The sequence below is a fragment of the Copadichromis virginalis genome, linkage group LG16 (assembly GCF_057382275.1).
Source record: "Copadichromis virginalis isolate Kocher_CV1m ecotype Utaka linkage group LG16, C_Virginalis_male_GT1.1, whole genome shotgun sequence".
Classification (NCBI taxonomy): Eukaryota; Metazoa; Chordata; class Actinopteri; order Cichliformes; family Cichlidae; genus Copadichromis; species Copadichromis virginalis.
Genome location: NC_140633.1, coordinates 8,308,610 through 8,322,764, shown reverse-complemented (window position 1 = coordinate 8,322,764; position 14,155 = coordinate 8,308,610). Strand labels below are relative to the sequence as shown.

At 40.8% G+C, this 14,155-nt stretch overlaps 1 protein-coding gene across 2 annotated transcripts in view; it reads right to left on the bottom strand.

The window, feature by feature from the left end:
- The window catches only part of plekhm3 (pleckstrin homology domain containing M3), a 49,382-nt gene extending 38,120 nt beyond the window's left edge, over positions 1-11,262 (bottom strand). The window contains exons 1-2 of one of the 2 annotated variants that reach the window (XM_085435116.1): positions 11,217-11,262; positions 7,042-8,124 (exon numbers count right to left, since the gene is read on the bottom strand). In XM_085435116.1, coding sequence (XP_085291242.1) covers positions 7,042-7,564 — 523 coding nt within the window. In that variant the 5' untranslated portion in view covers positions 7,565-8,124; positions 11,217-11,262. Of the gene's footprint in view, positions 1-7,041; positions 8,125-9,917; positions 10,056-11,216 lie in introns of those variants that run through there. The other variant, XM_085435118.1, reaches the window with a different exon arrangement.
- Between the last annotated feature and the right edge of the window lie 2,893 nt (positions 11,263-14,155).

The following is a 14,155-nucleotide window of genomic DNA, read 5'->3' as shown; positions in this document are numbered from 1 at the left end:
GTTTCAATCTTATAAACAGTACATTTGCAATGACTGAAACCAGCCCACTAAAGGAACAATGGACTGGGAGGTCAGTTCCTTAATCTTAATTATGCAAATTCTCATGACCATTGATCAACAACCACTGATCAAAACCCATTGATCAAAGACCACTGATCAATGGTCATGAGTACCATTCACAGAGAGTTGGGGAATGGCTGCAATCACAGCATTGTAAGATGGTGACAGATGTACCCCCTTAGGCCCCCTCCTCGATTCAGAGATGGTCTTTCCCTTTTTACGTAAATGGCCTCCTTGACTTCGCGCTCAAACCAGCGTTCCTCCCTGTCCAGGATGTTACATCCTCCACATTGAAAGAGTGTCCACTGGCCTGTAGGTGTAAATAGACTGCAGAGTCCTGGCCTGACGAGGTAGCTCTTCTGTGTTGTGCCATCCGCTTTGCCAGAGGTTGTTTGGTTTCCCCGATGTATAAATCCTGGCAATCCTCCTGCCACTTAACAGCGTACACAACATTACTCTGTGTCGGGGGACCCGATCCTTGGGGTGGACCAGTTTTTGGCGCAGCGTGTTTTGGGGTTTAAAAGCCACAGAGACCCGGTGTTTAGAAAAAATGTGTCTCAGCTGCTCCGATACTCCTGACACATATGGGATCACTACAGGTTTTCGCTTGGGCAGTGGTTGTCCTTCTCTCCTGGATCGGCTGGAGCTTTCTTTAGGTGCCTTTCCAACTTTGTCAAAAGTCCAGCTGGGATAACCACATTTACTCAGGGCCTTCTTGATGTGCCGTTCTTCTGCCTCCCTTGCCGCTGTGTCAGTGGGGATGGTGAAACGCTACGTCCAGATGAACAGAATCAACTTTTTGGAGATTTACTTTCCTGGATGATTGAGAATGCATCAAGACAATTCTTTGTGGTGTTTTCCTTTTATGGACAGCATCTATAGTGTGAACTCATACTGATAAAAGACCCGGGAGTCTTCAAAGCACTTAAAGAGACGTGAAAACTCCAAGCCTAATTCCAAGCCAGTGACCTACCTCCTACCTTGACTTGCTTATGCAGCTTTTTCCTGCCACATTTGTTACAAGTCTAATTGACCACTGGACATATAATCAGGGCCGGTCAGTTTCCTGAAGGAGGTCGCTTATCATAGCCTGACTGCTCAGACCTGAGCTTTTGTATTTTGGTCAGAGATAGCTATCCACGGGTGCTCCTCTGGAAACGTTTCTTGTAACGAAGGCAGGAAGAAACAGTATTGTTAAAGAGGCCAGTGGGCAGTCTGCCCCACTTTCCTAATCTGAAGGCTGGAGCCCACATTTTCTCTCAGATAATCCACTGTCTGTTCCTCAGAAAGTTGGTTTCACACTCGTTTTCCTTTTCTCTTTTTTCTCTTTTAGTCTTGCCCTGTGATTATCGTTAACTTTCTCATTGATTAAGGAGGGTTCAGATTAAGGCAGATTTCAGGGACCACAACATCTGCTTGGAAAATGCACTTGACCACAATTGTAGGGACTTACAGCAGATATATGGAGCGCTGTAGTGACAATAATGTTCTTGTCCAGACTTTGCCCTTATATCCAATTTCATTTCTCTAACTGTTTATAACCCAGTGTTAAAACTAAACTAGACTTTAAGCAAAGTGCTGCAAACTGGCATCTACACTATAAAAACAAACTCCAATCCTTTCACATCATTAAAAGAAGCCAACATCAAGGTGAAAAAAAAGCATATATATTTAGTTTTTTTAAACCTACACCCACTTGTCCTCCACTAAAAGAGGAACAGAAAGAACCACTTGCTATACCGAAACTGGTGACAAAGAGGTGAACTTTCAATGAGGCAGAAAAGATTGAGGACTGAAAAAACAATGATTTTATACTGCACCTGTGATTATTTGATATATTATTACAAAATCCATACTGGCTGTGCCTCAGGAACTGAAGCAGGTTATCCACTAATTAGAAGGTTCGTGGTTTAATCCCTGGGGGCTCCAGTCTGCGTGTCAAAGTGTGATTGGGCAAGATACTGAACTCCAAGTTGCTCCCAATGCGTTCATTGCAGTATAAATGTAGAAAAAGTGCTTGTGTGAATAAGTCATGTTGTATAAAGTATTTTGAGTGCTCAAGTGGAATACAAAAGTACTATATGAAAACCAGTCCATTTACCTTGGTTACATTTGCATAGAAAGTACTTCTTGTCCTTAGCCATTAAGATGTGGTCGGGACCTGCTTCACATCAAAATTAATTACACTCTTGCAACAATGGTTACTTACACACGTTAAAACTGACTATTTTCCAAGTGGAACATGCTGAAAACTCAATTTAAACATTGATGTACTCATGCTTTTTGACCTGACACACTTTAACTCGGTAAAGTGTGAAAGACAAGTTTTCTAAATAAATCTGACAAATTGATTTAATTGCTAACCCCCGCCACAAGCAGTCTAATTGGTGCATACTGCATTTTGGTTGAAAAAAAGCCAATTCTCTTAGAGCCCCTGTTAACTTAAGGGTGGCAAGTCCAGTGCCTCATCAATCTTATCAAAACAGCAGCTGACAGTGTCACTCTAGGTCTCTGACTTTGCATGTTAACAAACCTTTTTTGCTAAGGGAACAAATGAATATGCAAATGAAATCAGGTCTGGCTGATTGGCAGTCTTCACGCTTGGGAGGCTCGAGATGAGAATTAGGCATTGTGGTGAGGAAAGCTGCTCTGTTCAATTAGCCTTCATCTCTACCTGGTGGGTTTTGACATCACACACAATAATAGTCTAGCGTACACATTCAAGCCTTCAACCATAATTAACATTTCACTCTGTTGTTAAGTAACACTACTGCCTTTATGTTCATCGAGGTACAAACTCCTGCTTAAAACTACGTGCTGTTTCCAAGTTTCCGGCTATAAGTGAAGACCTATCCTACAAATGTACAAAGGTATACACCCTTGACCTATTTTCTAGATCATAGAGCTTATCCTCATTGAGCCAGTACTAGCCTGGAGAGCACTTCAGCTATCGTTAGCCTCTTCCTTTAACCTGGATTTAACGCTTTTCTTGGACGTTCAAGTTCAAACTCCCTAGATTGAGAAAGGGCAGAATTTCACTCGTGTGTCAAAACTAATTGACATTTATAACAGGAACTGAAACACAGAAAGCATGAATGTACACAGTCAGCAGAAGGCCCAACTAAAAGTAAACACAAGTAGGAATCCAAAGGCTGTGGCTCAAATGGCCAATCTTGTAATCTGTAGGGATTGTCATAATTTCTCAGTACTCTAATAGTCCTTAAAGTAGAAAGGATTAAAAAAACAAAAACAAAAATGAGGTCTGCTGCAAACTCTGCAGGGTAAACCTAGCATGTCACAAGTCTGCCATGACTTTGTGCAGACATTTGAGTGTGAATCATTTGTTTGTGCCAATGAGTTACCACTAGAGATGCACCAATCCATAATAATAGATAACGGACAACAGTCCAGGGTTGACTCTAAAAGCTGGATCAGGTATCAGCAACAATCAGCCAGTCTATTTAACTCAGTTGTTATGTTGATCTGTTTTTACAATGCCACACGTCAGAAGCACTGCACAGGCTGCTAGGGGGGGGAGAGTCAACATAGCATGGAGGAATCCGTTTCCAAAGAAACTAACACAACCAAAAGGGGCTCCTAAGACAATACAGTCTCTGTTGTTTCAGTGCTTGAGTCCTGTCAGCTCCACTGTTTGTGTGTGTATATAGAAGTGCACTCATAGTAAGCTGCCATAAACAGGGAAAGTTCAGTTTTATTTATTTAGCACCAAATCACAACAACAGTCACCTCACATATGTATCTTATATTCTAAGTTTAAGACCCTGTTAGAGAGAAAACCCCAACAATTAGAAGACCCCATATGAGCAAGCAATTGGCAACAGTGGGAAAGAAAAACTCCCTTTTAATAGGAAGAGGGGAGAAAGTCAGGACAAAGACATGCTGTGCAAGAGAGCCAGGGATGAATAATAACTAATGATTAAATGCAGAGCAACGTATTAACACAGAGTTAGTGAAAAGAGGTGAGTGAAGAAGAAACACTCCCAGCGGCCTAGGCGTGCTGCACCGTAAGCAACCTTAAGTACCCCTGACATGTTAGGTGTACAGGCCGGGGTAACTCAAGGTCTTACCCATTTCTAAAGCTCTTTTGCGTGGTTGTTTTTTTTTACTATTACTGCTGCATTTCCTGTTAAATATTGGTGACTTAGTATGAATGTGTTTATTATTTTAAAAAGCATACAGCATAAAAAATACACCTGTTGCCAATGTTTGTTTGTTTTTGTTTTTTTTAATCAATGCAGCTTTTCTAGTTAAACACAATAGAACTTAAATAGAAGCAAAGCCTATGTGGTTACATATGCATGTATATTGTGTACATAAAAAGGCGATAATCATATCCATTTAGCACCTAAACATCCCCAGCTGTCACTAATGGAAAAGCCAACAGGCTACTTTTCTTTTTTAATGTGAATGAAGACACATAGCAAGGCGAGCTAAATCACTGTGCCTTGTGCTTATTACCGTCCTTTTCCTCCTCCTCTCTTTTCAATACACATCGAGCCAAACTAAATAGCCTGATGTCTTTTCACACATATGCTAATACTAAATAATCCTGCCAGTATCAGGGCCTGGGTAATTGGGTTGCCTCTTCTCTTGCCTCATTTGAGTCCATTTGCTGACAGGATTACAGGCTATTATCCCTCAGGATCCCTTAGGATCTCCTTAGTCCTTTAGATAGCCAAAACACACAAACAAATGCTGTGTGTGTGTGTGTGTGTGTGTGTGTGTGTGTGTGTGTGTGTGTGTGTGTGTGTGTGTGTGTGTGTGTTGGGCTCTCTGCCTGAGTAAGGACTGTCATAGCACAGCTGTGTCATTTCAAGTTATCATCATCTTCTGTCATTATTGCTTTCTCTGAGGATGCTTCAGCCTAAGTACAGCACACGCCCCGATCCGCAGCACAAATAGTGCAGGACTTCTGTCCTCCCAAAGCCTCTCAAAGGCTGAGAAAGCTTTTCAGTGAATGGACGGTCGATAGGAGCAGAGGAGGAGGAGGTGTGCATATTTCTGGCAGGTTCAATGAGTTGGTCACCAGAGGCCATGACATCATCTTCAATGAGTCAAAGCAACTCTCCATGCCACAAACGCCCAATTAGGCAAATTCAATCTGATTAAAGGGTCAGTTAACTCAAATTAGAAAACACACACAGATGAGAAAAACGGTGTAACCACTGACTGAAGTGAATAATATTGATTACCTCGTAACAATTATGGGCAGACGTCTGGGTCAGAGAATCTGACAGCTCGAGTTTCATGGCGAGTGGCACGAGCACAGATAAATAACGAAAGCTGGGTTTTCAGGTACCTGCGACAGTTTCAACTCACAACTTTATCATTTCTGCTAACCTCTCTGACACGAGGTGGTTTAGAAGCTACTCCTCAGCAGGGCGAGGCATGCAAAGGGTCAACACTGTATTAGGCAAGAGTGTTTGTAACGTTTTCACTTGCAGCTACACATCTCCTCACTTACGTCAGCTTGACTCAATAGCATGAAGTTAATTTCTGGATGTAAGTGATGGTATGACTTTTCAGATGATCTCCTCAACACAGTAAAGGCGGATCTATTTATTTATGCTGCTGAAAATCAGTAAAATGTACATTTAGAAATCTGAACTATAGTCTTTCCAGAAAGAATGTCCTTGTTATTCTGCACAACTCGTAATGCTCTTCCAACCTGTGTCCATGTTTACTCTTGATGAATACAGTCTCAAGTCTCAAGTCTGTGTCAAAACGTATTCTTGATTCTAAAGACATGGTTAAGTTATATCCACCATAGGAAAAATGCTTTTGAAAATCTGTGACCTTGGTAACACATGAAGCGAAATAAATAACTTTGCGTATCAAATTTATTAGGTTTCATAAAAACAAGAAAACATGTATTTAGAAATCTGTCAAAAAAGTTGTTTAAAACTAAAAATTATTGAACCATCACAGTGGAATTTCTGTTTAGGAATGCTAGTAAATAACTGTAATTTGGCATCTTAATCCAAAAATAAAAATGTATTTTACTACTTTTTTCTAATTTTTTTTTTAAACAGTACGTTTAAAAATTCATGGATGGATAACACTAATTATATTTTATATTATATTTTAGTTATTTTAGGTCAGCTGTGGCATAAATCTTACATTGGTTGGTGATGTAAAAACTACTGGTGATTTAATAGGAAAGCATATACCTGTTGGCTCCAACACTTCATGTACAAGTACGTCACACTGAACTGTAGAACTACAGTTTAAAGTTTGGGTTCACCTGGAACTTTTCCACTAATCCACCACATAGTTAAAGAAAGCACCAACCCCTGAACAATCATGATATCAGATCATGCATATCAACATGTACCAGATTATGAATAAACTTCATTTGCACGTGAAAGACACATTTAAAAAGTTTACTTGTTATAATATTAACAAGTAAACTTTGCAAATATTTTTGCAAATATTAACAAAAATATTTGCTACATATTTTTACATAAGGCAAAGGTTAAAATATCAATACTACAATCTAAATATCAGGAGAGCAAATCAATATGCTTTCAGATGTGTGGCTACATGTTGGTGACCTTTTCCTGGATTCTTTCCCCGGGCTCTCTGTCCTGGTCGTTGTGTTCTTGGGCAACACACTTTACCCTACTGGTGTTGGCCAGAGAGGTCGATGGCGCGTTATGGCAGCCTCGCTTCTGTCAGTCTGCCCCAGGGCAGCTGTGGCTACAACTGTAGCTGCCTCCACCAGTGTGTGAATGTGAGAGTGAATGAATAGTGGCATTGTAAAGCGCTATATAAAATCCAATCCATTATTATTATTTTATGTAATATGTAGCAAATATTTTTTTAAATTGCTGTTCAAAATCCATTCTGTCAATTAACTTATGAGCAGTGACTCACCTTTTCAGCTCTGCCATGGAGCTGGACTAAGCTGTTCACATTAGCATATATATTATATTATCCACAGTGTGAACATGAACTCACCCTCCTGCTGGTGGTTGAGGATCATGTTCTTCAGGGTGTTGCAGTCCACTGTGGGCAGACCATTGTCGGTGCAGGCAGACGGACGGTAGTGGACATCTGACCTGGACCGGCTGTGTCCCTTCTTAAACGCAGAGTTAGATGAGGAGTTGGTGGTGTTGTTGGTACACTCGTTGGTATGGGCAGCCAAGTCATTGGTGGAACGCGCTCGGCTTCTCTTGCCGTGCCTCAAACCCACTCCTAGCCCCAAAACACTGACGTTATCGGCCCAAGCTAGGCCTAGAGGCCCCACCTCCGGCTGCTCTCCAGCTAGCAGGTTCCACACGCCACTGGAGCTCAGCTTGCCCAGCGCTGCATTCGATACCTCCTGCAGCTGCTTCGACTGTCTGGCAGGCTGAAGGTTCCCTGTTTGAGCCTGGCTTGTACCTTGGCCTTGTATCCTATCCATGCAGTGGATGAAATCCTCTGTGGCCTCCAAAGCTGGGCTGATATCACCCACCATGTCCAGCTGCTCAAGACCCTCCATGTCTGTACCAGGACAGGCTTTCCCTGAGCTGGAAATCTTACAACTAGACAGCTATCCAAAAAGGGTTTAAAATCCCTGTTAGCAGAATCTGCATGGCCAATAAACAAAAATCAGCTGTCAGTTGGACAAATGCAGGTGTTTTAGGTATGCTGACAAGCTAGTAACAAAACAAATCCCACGCAGTTCACAAACTTCAAAAACTGCTGCCTTAAGCTGCGATCTGCCCTCTGCATGAAGACAGTACCCTCATCCAGGCTACAGTCTTCTATTTTTTAATGACGCTCCACTAGCTCTGCTAGGTGAGTCAGTATATTCTCCGGGGAGCTACTGCGGTTTCATGCCAGGACTGGCAGGAGCTGGGACTTTCCAATCCAATCTGGGTGGCAAACTACCTTACGCAGCCAGATACACTCACATTTGGGCGCAAAAAGCAGCAAAGTCCTTCTCCTTTGTCTCAATTGCTGAGGGACTAGAGTCAAAATCATACATCAGCTGATTTACACTCTTCCGGCCAATCGGGTGACGGCTGGGGCATCAGCTGGATGGTGTTTGTGGCTTGACTGTAACAGAAGGGAAGAAAGAAAGAGGAACTTGTAAAAGAGGAAGTATGCAAAATAAGCACGAAGACTGGAAAGACAGCTGACAGTAAGAAAACTTGCTGCTCATTCCAGGTGCTTTTGTGAAATTTAAATAGAGTCTCTGTCAAGACTAAAATTATGAAAGAGGGTAATAAAGCATCTAGTTACAGTTTAAACATCAAACCACCTACCCACCTACAGGATCTTCATCACACTTAGGCCAAAAAAAAAACCCAACTTCAGATTCCGTCTCGGCAAACAGAAACAATCATCATTCCTCGTACTGGAATAATACTTGACTTCCTCCTCAGCAGATTATCTCTGGACTGAGCGGACAGAGAGGAAACAGACCTGGGTGGGGTTCCCATCCATCTGCTTGACTGCTTGTCTCTTCTGATTGTCTCCACTCCTCTGTCTCTCGCTCCCTCTCTCTCCATATATACACACTTCTTTCTTTCTCGTTTGTGCTCTCTCACTCTCATTGATTTTCCCCTCCTCCACAGCTCAGCCTCTTTTACTTTTGTCCACTTATGAATTATTTAATGGCCATTGCATCATTGAAACTCATTTTCATGGAGCAATTTGCCGGTGATAATTTGTTGAAAATAAAAAAAACCCAGAACATTATCATGGGAGGGAAAATGTCAGGGATTTTCTTAGCTTTGCATTTTTACGTAAGATTTATTATATGCAGCACATGTAAGCGAGACTATACAGTCGACTATCACAAAGTCCTAGAACATTTGCTGCTGGTAAACACTACATTGCACAGAAATGGCTGAGCCCTGGATTTTCTTGATTACTTTTAAAAATTATTATTAACTATCTAATCTGACTTAAAAGTTTTCTCACAAGAAAGAGAAAATGCTTTAAAAAACTACATTAATAAGTTGATGACATTTTGCCTTTAGGTGAGGTAATGTCAAAATCACCATTAATATTCCTTGCGATGCAGTGATAAACACACTGGGATCAAACATTCATATTTGTAATAAAACGTGTAGTCGCTCTAAACCAATTCTCCAACACATTTGAAATCATCATAATTTTAAGACTATGGGTGGCAAAGTGAACACAGTTAACCAACTTTCAGTGAACAATTTCACTGGAAGAAAAAGGTGGTCAAAAATCTAATCAGAGAAGCTCGAAATATGAGTCTCACTGATTTATTGGTGGGGCAATATTAGCTATTTGCTGATTTATCAGTGTTGGCATTTATAACTGCAAATAAGTAACAATTTAAAAAGAAATGGGAGAAACATCCTTCCTCCATCCTACAAGTGTTGGCTTTGCCTATTTTGTCCATCAGAGGGCTCTCTGCAACGTTTGAAACGCCACAAACACAACACCCAGTTGATTCAAGCAAACCCAAGCACAGTAAATAAAGAACTACCCATAGCAAATGCTATGACAATCTGTTTAGGTTGTGTTTTTGAAAGAAAAAAAGCTATAAAAAAAAACAACAACAACAAAAAATGGATAGATAGAATTTAATGATCGAAGTTGGATTGCACCAAGAATTCACTGCTGTGTACATCTAGCGAGCACTGACCACCTTGTAATCCATTTAATTGGCAACACTATGTATCATCTCTTATGAACATATTTACCATGACATCATCTGCTTGCAGATATAGCTGTGAGCTAATACTGCATCGTCATCAAGGTTGATTACTCATCGAGCTTCCCACTGAACTCCTGTTGACTCACACATGCTGACATAGCCCTACAATCAGCTTAGTACAATGCCAAGAAAGCAAAAAGTAAAAACCAACCTTTCTTTAATGGTGGACGGACTTTGGTAGTGACACTGTTGGAGATGTATGATGAATTCTAATCAGCAGAGTAACATAATTCTTCAGTGACCCAACATCCCTTCAGGTTCGAGTTCAGTTGGGGGAACACCATCTGCTTTACGGGAGGATAAAAATCTAAAAACACACCTCCAGGCTCTGTAAGAGTTGTCTCACCGAGATACAAACTGATGGAGTGCTGCAGCACATGGCCTCACATCAACAATCACCTGACCTCAACCCAGCTGAGGCGGTTTGGGATATGTTACACTGCAGAGTGTGGAAAAAGCACTCTCTGTGGCACCTCCTTTAAGACAGCTGGATCGTTTCCAGATGAAAACATCATGAACCTGACGGAGAAACAGCCATGAGTGTGCAAAGCCGTTTGCACAGAAACAAAAATGAAAATCTGCCAGAGATGAGGTGCACATCAGGTTCCCCTGGGCTCACTTTTGTCACATCTTTAATGTTATACTGAGCTTTTATTTCGATTGAGGCTGCAGATTTAAACATTCACAACTGTAGAACCAACCTAGGGATCCAATTACACAAAAACATGAGTACTGTGTGAATGACTGCTTTATTGCTGAGTGTCAATCCTTCCTCTCAAGATTTCATATACGAGTTCTAAATTATTTTATATAGAACTCCCATATCCATATTTTAGACCAACGGACTTGAACACACCAGCATATTTAACTTTTTAATTTAAAAAAAACGCAAAGCATTTCATAGATGCTTGAATGCATCACATCTATAAGGATATTAGCTCCTCGTTTTAAGCAGCTTTCGACAATAATTATGCTGACATTTAACTGGGATAGCAGGTACAGATGAAAAACTATCAGCCTCAGCCCTGTGCACTTCAGTTCACAAACACACAGTCAGCATCACTCAGCTGGAAACACTGACAAAGGTGAAGCCACAGTTAGACATTCCGACACTTACATGAATTTGCTGCCCATGTCAGCTCCCCTAACGCGTCTAGTTCATCGTCTAAATTCTTTCGAAATAAATGTATGCAGAAAGTCGATGGAACACTCCTAAAGCTGACTGAAAAAGGCCCGTGCTCATCCCCAGCTAAAGTGATGTGAGCCGGGGCTAGTTAGCTCCCAGCTAACGCTAGCCTCTCTCCATCCTTGATCAATGTCATTTAAAAACGAGATAAAACGGCTCACTTTTTCAAATGTGCACCATCGCATGGCGCTAGTGCTTTACTGGTGTTTTCAGATGGAGGAACTGGTGCCCTGCACAAGCTATATCACATAATTCTTGACTCACCTTACTGTGTTTACCATTATGTCATCTGACAGTCCGTCAACGAAACACTCCTCTGGGTGCAACTCGGGTTAGCGGGATAAAGGTTCCGTGTAATATTTGACTATTGTACGCAGCATGCGCCACAAATACACACATACAGATACACAATGTAAACATTAGTGAAAATATAATATGAAAAAAAAATTATTGAAAGAATTTGAAGAATTTATTACATAGTGAAATCAGCAACAAATTTAAATCCAACCTCTTACTATTAAGTTATAAGTTATATGCAAAACCAGGTAAGTGTCTCTTTTGATCAACATTTATTTAACCCCTGAAAAACAAGCAAACCAATAAACAGAAACTTCTTCATAGTAAGTAGAATAAAAAAGCAAATACATATTTTAAAAACATTTCCCTGAAAAAATATACACATACACCAAAAACAACTTCAGCAACAACAACAATGATAAGTGCTATGAATTGCAAAAGGCTCTGAGCAGCAATTTCAAACCGAACAATATGAACAATATTTCCAAATGCTTTCCTTTTTACTTTTTCACACCTTGGCTTGCGTGATTGGGTAGAGGATCAATAGGGGGTCCATGTCCCTCTTGGGGGGACACTCCACCTTAGAGTGGAGCTTAGAACTGAAGAAACTTCTCGGACGAGAGGTGAAAAGTCTTCAAGCACCTTAAAGAAGTCCAGACACTTTTCTTTCCAAGCTCCTTAGACTATGACCTGGATGAATGAGAACCTTCACAGACATATTTTTCCTTTTTCCCATTATTTTGACATTTATTTAACCAGATAACACCATCGACAGAACAAAGAAAGAAGAAAAAGCACAGAAATATATTACAAAGATGTGCTAAAAAAAAGAAAGAAGAAGAAGCCACAAGGCAGTGTACTCCTGTTCGTCCCAAGCCCGGATAAATGAGTAGGGTTGTGTCAGGAAAAGCAAAAGGTATACAATCTTTGCTAAACAGAACATGCAGATAATAAACAGGGGAAAAAAATGTGGGCCTACGTTAGTGCCATTGGCTAACGGGTTGCAAGTGGAATCTACGCTACTGTTGGCTGAGGGCAAAGGAAGAGGAAAGGAGAAGAAGAGCGCCCAGAGAGGTGGAGGTATGCTCTGGAGAGAAGAGGAATGAAAGTCAGTAGAAGCAAAACAAAACGTGTTTGAATGAGAGGGACACAGGTGTAACACTGCAAGGAGCAGTGACAGTGAACACAGATGAGTTTAAGTATCTGAGGTCAACCTTCCAAAATTTGGACAGTGCACAAGAGAGGTAAAAAAGAGAACGGAGGCAGGATGGAGTGGGTGGAGATGAGTGGCAGGGGTGAAAGATAGCATATGAAAGATAACATCAAATTGAAGGTTTACAAGATGGTAGTGAGACCTGCTGTGATGTATGATGATGGTGACAAGAAGACAGGAAGTGGAGCTGGAGGTAACAGAGCTGAAGATGTTAAGCTTTTCATTGGGAGTGACCAAGATGCACAAGATCAGAAAGGAGTTCATCAGAGGGACAGCTCTGATTAAGCAGTTTGGAGACAAAGTTTGAGAGGAAAGGCTGAGATGGTTTGGCCATGTGTAGAGGAGGGATGGTGGAAGAGAGGAAGACCTCAGAGAAGATGTAGCGAAGAAGGACATGCAAAGTGCTGGTGTGACAGAGGAGGATGATTGGAAGAAGGTCAGACGGAGGCAGATGATCCTGTATGGTGACCCCTAAAAGGAGCGTCCAGAAGAAGAAGACAATGCTGAAGATTAAAACCATAATAATCACGATCATCGTCATCATCCGGTCGTTAAGTCTGACGTCACTAGCCGTGCCTGGGCCTAAACTCTGCTGCAGGTCCATATATCAAACGATCACTATGGCATTACTGAGAGTTGAAAAACTGTCTAAACTCTTTGATCTTTAATAAAATGATCAGCGTTCTGCTCTACCAGGTGTAACAGTTGAGTTTAACATCCAGGCATCCATGAAAATGGAATTTATGACATTTAACGGCGTTAGAAGTTAGCAGGAAGTTAGCTTGCTAGCTTCTATCTAAATACAATATAGCATGTCCTGACTGCGGGGTTTTGGAAACAAATTAAAACATACAGCTCTGTTATCACTTCCAACATAAATGAAGACAGAAAACTAAACAGCAGTGACGTTTGTAGGGTTACTGAAGTTTGGCTAGCTGGTATATAATGATGTGCTACGTGACCGCTAGCGACACAGCTATGTTAGCATAATATAAACAAGCTAACTTTTTTTCCACTCGATAAAAGTTAACGTGAGTGTTGTCGGTGGTCAGGAACAAATGTAATCGCATGGCAGGATGCTGTAAAAGGACCAAACTTCAGCCAGGAGAACTGAGATAATCCATCCACAATATGAGGTTAGTCATTCATATACTGCTGCATGGGCTGGGCTGTAGTTACATGCTAAGGTTTTAAAAACTGAGCTTAAATAAATGATTAGCGGTAATAAAAGCCGAGGGAGGTTAACAGTGATCACTGACTGTTTTAGGAGCTTTTTGAGATTAAATAGAAGAAAATACAAAACATTAAACATGTTAACAACACAAAAGCCATATTAAACGCAGACTACCTGTTGTACAGTGTCCTTGGGTGCTTTGAAAGGCGCTATTTTTAAATAAAATGTATTATTATTATTATTATTATTACTACTTTAGGCCCGGAAGTAGGATTCGTCACGTCATCGCTTAACGACCGGATTAAAACACTAGAATTACTTTGCATTTTCTAACATAAAAGTTTCATAACATTTCTTTAAAAAAAAAAAAACTCTTTTCCTCATTTCGTTGCTATTTGTAGGTTTTTGAGATTTCCCCAGCAGCCATTCTCCATCTTTCAGTGACGTGTTCTGCATTAAACCAATTCTGTTGCACACAGGGCACTTCCATTATTTTCATTATCATGAAATGGGATAAAA